Source organism: Zingiber officinale, chromosome 7B, assembly GCF_018446385.1.
Source record: "Zingiber officinale cultivar Zhangliang chromosome 7B, Zo_v1.1, whole genome shotgun sequence".
NCBI classification, from domain to species: domain Eukaryota; kingdom Viridiplantae; phylum Streptophyta; class Magnoliopsida; order Zingiberales; family Zingiberaceae; genus Zingiber; species Zingiber officinale.
This window is the reverse complement of record NC_055999.1, coordinates 86737681-86742990: the sequence shown is the minus strand read 5'-3', so window position 1 is coordinate 86742990 and position 5310 is coordinate 86737681. Positions and strand designations below refer to the sequence as shown.

Sequence of the window (5310 nt, the reverse complement as noted above, 5' to 3'; positions counted from 1 at the left end):
GTCGTTCGCTTTGCACCACTCGACATTCTTTGGGTCGCTTGCTCAGCATTCGCCCTATCGCACGATCGACATTCGCTCGATCGCCTGCTTAGCATCCGTTCGGTATTCGTCGCTTGGCGTTCACTTGTTCAGTATTTGTCCACTTGGCATTTGCCCATTTGACATTTGGCCACTCGACATTTGCCCGCTCGACATTCGCTCGCTCGGCATTATCCCGATCGATCGCTCTGTATCCGCCGCTCACCTGATTGTCTGCTCGACCACTCATTTTTGTCGCTTGACATGCCTATGGCTACTTAATCGACGTTCTCTCGATTTATTGGTTGATATTTTCTCGGTCGTGCGCTTAGCATCGCTCGCGCATTGTCTTTTTTGCTCGGTTGCCTGGTCAGCACTTTCTTGGTCGTGCTCATAACTTTACTCGTCCATCAGTCTCCCTATTACCTGGTCGCTCGGATGACATTTTCTTGGTCGCGCGCTTGACATTGCTCGCCCATCGTCTTCCGACCCGCTTAGCAATCGTCCTACCGCCCGAGTACCATTCAGATGTTCGGTCAAATTCTGGGGCGGTTGCAGTTCTATTCGACACTCAGCCTGGTTGACATTCATAGCTCGCGCCTCTCTCGCCGTTCCCCCTTTGCACTCGTCGTCCACGTCTTGTTCGTCGCTCGGTCATGCACCCGCTGCTTGTGTCTCACTCGTCGCTTTGCCCCGCATTTATCGCCTGATCGGCACTTATTTTTTACTTCTCGCTTGGCATTTACATAATCGCCCGATCGTTCTGCTCAAAATTTTTGTTCGATTGTCTTCTCTATATCACTCAATTTCCCTCGGTATTCGGTCAATTGCTTACTTGGCATGCGTTTAATACTATTTCTTATGTCGCTCAGCTTGACATTCCATACGTTATTAAGCTTAACACACTTTTATTCGATCGAGTGCTCCTTAAGCATTCACTCGGTTGCTTTCTCGACTTTCTATCCCCTGTTCAGCTCAGCATCACCAACGCTGCTCGTTCGACGTGACAAGACGAGCCCAATGATCTGATTCTAGTAGCGAGCCTGTTTTGTGCTTAGTCTAGTCAGTCGGACTTGCGCCTCCTTCGACTAGATTTGGAGGGAAGGCTTGTGATATGGATATAGATAAAGGGTAGAGAAGGAATTATGGTAAGAAGGAAGGGTATTTCGGTCTTTTCACAGGGTATGACATTAAAGGAGAAAGAGGGCATTGTAGCCGCCGGGGGGGGGGATGGCTGGGCTTGGCTGCCGCCAACTAGGGAGGAAGAGAGGCTTCTCCCTCTCTCGCCGCTGCCGCCGGCAACGACCGCCTCTCCTCTCCCTCCTTCTCCTCGCGATGCCGGCGATGACCGGCTCTCCTCTTCTTCCTTCTTCTCATGACGTCGGCGACAACCGCCTCTCCTCTTCTTCCTCCTCCTCGCGACGCATCCACTGAACAGACTCGCCGCAGCTCCTCTGAGCATCCTTCTCCACGCCGACACCATCGCGTCGCCTCCCCCGTCGCCGCTAGCCGGACCTTCACGCAAGCCGTCACCACACCACAAGAAGGGAGGTTTTTTCTCCTGCGCCATAATCAGCAACCGGAGGGGTAGAGTAAGTCACGCTGCCATCTCCGATCGACATCGCTTCGCCGGAGGCTCTCACCAACACCGTGCCAACTTCTTCATCTGGCTCCTCCTTGCCGATGACCTCGCTGATATCCGACGGGAGCGCTGGCTCTCCTCTCCATTCGCTCGGGATACCACAACCCATGGCCCCTCTCGTTGCCTTCGCCGTCTACTGGATCAAGCCGCCTCCGGTGTCGCCGGTCCTTCCCTTCGCATCAGCTTCATGCTATGGTCGTCGCTTTCTTTTCCTCGTGTGAAGCCCCAGTTCCAGGGATCTCTCCTTTTTCCACCAGATCTGCCCATGCGCCGCATCCCCTTCTGCCGCCTATTCACCAACGCCTCTAGATTAGTGTCGCTCTTCTCCGATCCGGCCGCTACCGCCATCATCCCATGTCGGCAGCCACCACGCACCGCAGCACCTTTCACCAACAGCCAATACGCATCATTGCCCCGCACCAGTTATCGCTGCCATCCGATCTGATCATACCTCACTATCGTGTTCTGGCCTTCGCGCTGTTGGTGTATTTCGACTTATGTGCTTATGTTGTATTCTTGTCTATGTACCGACGTTGTATTCCGGCCTGTGTGCCGATATCTTGTCCCGGCCTACGTGCCGATATCTTATCCCAACCTACGTGCCGACATCTTATCCCGACCTCCGTGCCGATATCATAACTCGGACTATGTACCGAGGTCGTATCCGGTTCTGGGCCACCGCGTTATCCATCTCTTCAGCCTGCTCATGGTCGTCTGCTCTTCCAAGACACAACAACTCGAGCAGCGTCCCATCTGAGGGTGCCCCTTGGGCCTAGGTACCACTACAAGAAAAATCCTCATAGACATCGGTGGAACAACAACGGTTTTAAGTAAAAACCGATGTCTTTGAGTATTTTACATCTGTTTTTCCAAAAACCAATTTCTATAAGTGTAGATTTTCGCTCATAGACATCGATTTTTTAAGTCGATGTCTATGAGCGCCTTTTTTCGTTAATAGACATTGATTTTAACAGCGGTTTTTAAAACCCGGTGTCTATGATAAGATAAAATAATTTAATTTTCACACCAATACTTAGCCGAAACCCTTCTTCGCATTTCGAGAAAGGAGAGGTGACGAGTTTGTCTTGTTTTCTAGGGTTTTAGAGTAGTAGCGGCGGAGGGAGGCAAGATGAAGACGACTAGGGGGAAAGGTAATACTAAGTTCCACCGATCCGATGAAGACGACTTTAAATAGTCATCAAAGAAAATGGAAAAGAACCTCGACTACAGCGGAGATTCCCCATGGACGCATCGGCGTTCGCGCAGATCGACCTGCTCCACTGGATCCTTGACATGAACTCCCTTGTCAGCGATGCCTACCGCGATGTTAGAAAACTTTGTGTGTTTCTCCTCCCGGTTGCGGCTTCCTCCTTCCCACCCGGCAAGGCCCTCACCGTCTACTTCCAGCCCCTTGGTCATCCCTTCCTCTTTTGCGACGCCGTCCACCCTGCCCGCACATCCTCTCTCCTCTCCCTCCCTTGGCCTGACCCTTCCGAAGAACCCCCCATTCCTGACCCTAACCCTAATCCCCTCCAACTCGCGCTCACCTCTGCCAAGATCGGCATCTCGGTCGAGGACCTTGCCTCCTTGCCACCTGTCGCTTACGCGGTTGCGGAGAAGAAGGTCGAGCGACTCGCTCTTAGGGTTGGCGAGAACCTCTTCAATTTCATGCAGTCCTTCTGCGGGATTGACGGAAGCCGGCTCGTCGTGCCCATGGATATCCTTGACCGGTGGTTCAAGAAGTTCCAGGAGCGAGCCCGGAAGGATCCCAGTTACCTCAAAGATTTCGCCTTGTGACAGACAGGTGAATGCCCAATCCCAAATGTGCTGCTTTTTGCAAGGATCTCTTTCCTTGATGGTATCGTGTTTCATATTATATTTTGGTTGCATCTGATTTGCTTGAATTGTATGATACTTCTTCTTTTCATGCCTCTTCATTTTTATGTCTCTCTCAATTAATCCAGGCGGATGATCTTTGATGTCCACTTTAACCGCCCACAATGTGTTTATTGATTGTCCCCAACCAACTATAAAGCGATTTTGACATTGTTTGAAGTGAAGTTCTCAAAAAGTGATAGGATCTCAAGATATTATATATGGCAGGAGAAATAAGCTAAATTTTTCAGTAATTATTCCATTTTGGATTTATTCATCTCATTGAAGTAGTCAACTAGAAAACGTCAACTAGAACATGCATCAAGAAACACTAAAAGATATCATAGCTTTGTTGAACTCCATTTTGCTTCATCATGCTTTAGTTATTCAGATGGTACAGCTAATTTACTCCTTCAGCACACAGTTTTATGGAAGGTGGCTGGAAAACTAATCATGCCAAAACCAAAGGGCTCAACATCTGAGATTAAAAAAGCTTCGTCGTTTGGACTTAAGTGGTCCTTTTCTCCCGGGACTAACCTGCTATCAGGTGGTGCTGCAAAACTTGAAAAAGAGTTTAGGAAAAAACCAAATGAGTTTTCCAAGGAACTTAGAACATTCAGAAGTGTTGACTTGTCAGGTTAGCACACTGAACTTGTTAGAATGTATCTACAGCAAGTGATTACAGTTGTTCACTCTATAACTGATTATTTCTAAATCTAATATCTGGTAATGAATATGATGAGATAACTTTTCAGGGGATTAAACTTACATTTACTTTACCAAGGTAATGGAATACTTGTAGATATTTAACAAATTCATGATTCTGTTAGGTCATAACTTTGGTGATGATGGTCTGTTTTTTCTTGCTGAAAGCCTTGGTTACAATCAGGTTAGTTCTTTTCCTTCCTTTTCCATAACCTTACTTTTTTTTCTTGTTTCTACTTGTAAACTATTGCTGAACCAGACTCTTAAAGGTATGACATTACTAAAGCAAGACATTTAAGCATAACTTTTTTTAGTGTCGTTTAGCATCTCATTAGTTTTTTTCCAAGTCTCAAGCAACAGAGGAAGTTGATTTTTCTGGCAATGGGATTACAGCAGTTGGCCTAAAGGCACTTGATGGTGTTCTTCAGATGAATACCATGCTTAAAACTCTGAACCTATCAGGAAATAATATTGGCGATGAAGGAGCTAAGGTAAGTCCATTTTTTATTTTTAATTTTACTAATTTTTATGTTTGCGCCTATTCATCTGGAAATAAGCAATTTGATTCTGCTGGAAGTACAATAGTGTATTGGAATACAAGAAAAATTAAAGTTCATTATCATCATTAATTGATAATTTGATATTAGATGATTTCTTTGACGGTAAATGACAAAATCCTTTAATGGTATTAGATAAATTTACTGTGGTTGATATAGTAGGAATTCACACAAAGTAATTAGCATACTCCTAATTGTAGTTGCTAAATGCAAATACCCTACTATGTTTAGCTAGTTCATTTGACTATATTTATCTTAGTTTGTTTAGGTCGGTTTTCTGCACTATGTTTAGCTAGTTCTTCTCTGCTTCCAAGAAAAGAGCAGAGAAGAAAGAACCAGTGGTTCCTCAGTGGATCAATTTAGTCCCGTTAAGCTACGACACTTGTTAGATGTAAGTCAGGAACTTGTATGCCCATCTTTTAACTTCCTTTTACTAAACTAAATGCCCACATGAACAATCTTGAAACTTTTACAATGTCCTCAGATATACTCTTGTGGAGTGTTTGTTTCCAT

At 46.2% G+C, this 5310-nt stretch overlaps 1 protein-coding gene across 1 annotated transcript; it reads left to right on the top strand.

The window, feature by feature from the left end:
• Positions 1-2014: 2014 nt before the first annotated feature.
• On the top strand, positions 2015-4036 carry LOC122004514. Its single transcript, XM_042559389.1, has 3 exons — positions 2015-2143; positions 2891-3464; positions 3960-4036. The coding sequence occupies exons 1-2, from the start codon at positions 2015-2017 to the stop codon at positions 3455-3457; spliced, it is 696 nt and encodes a 231-aa protein (XP_042415323.1). The 3' UTR covers positions 3458-3464; positions 3960-4036.
• Positions 4037-5310: the final 1274 nt, after the last annotated feature.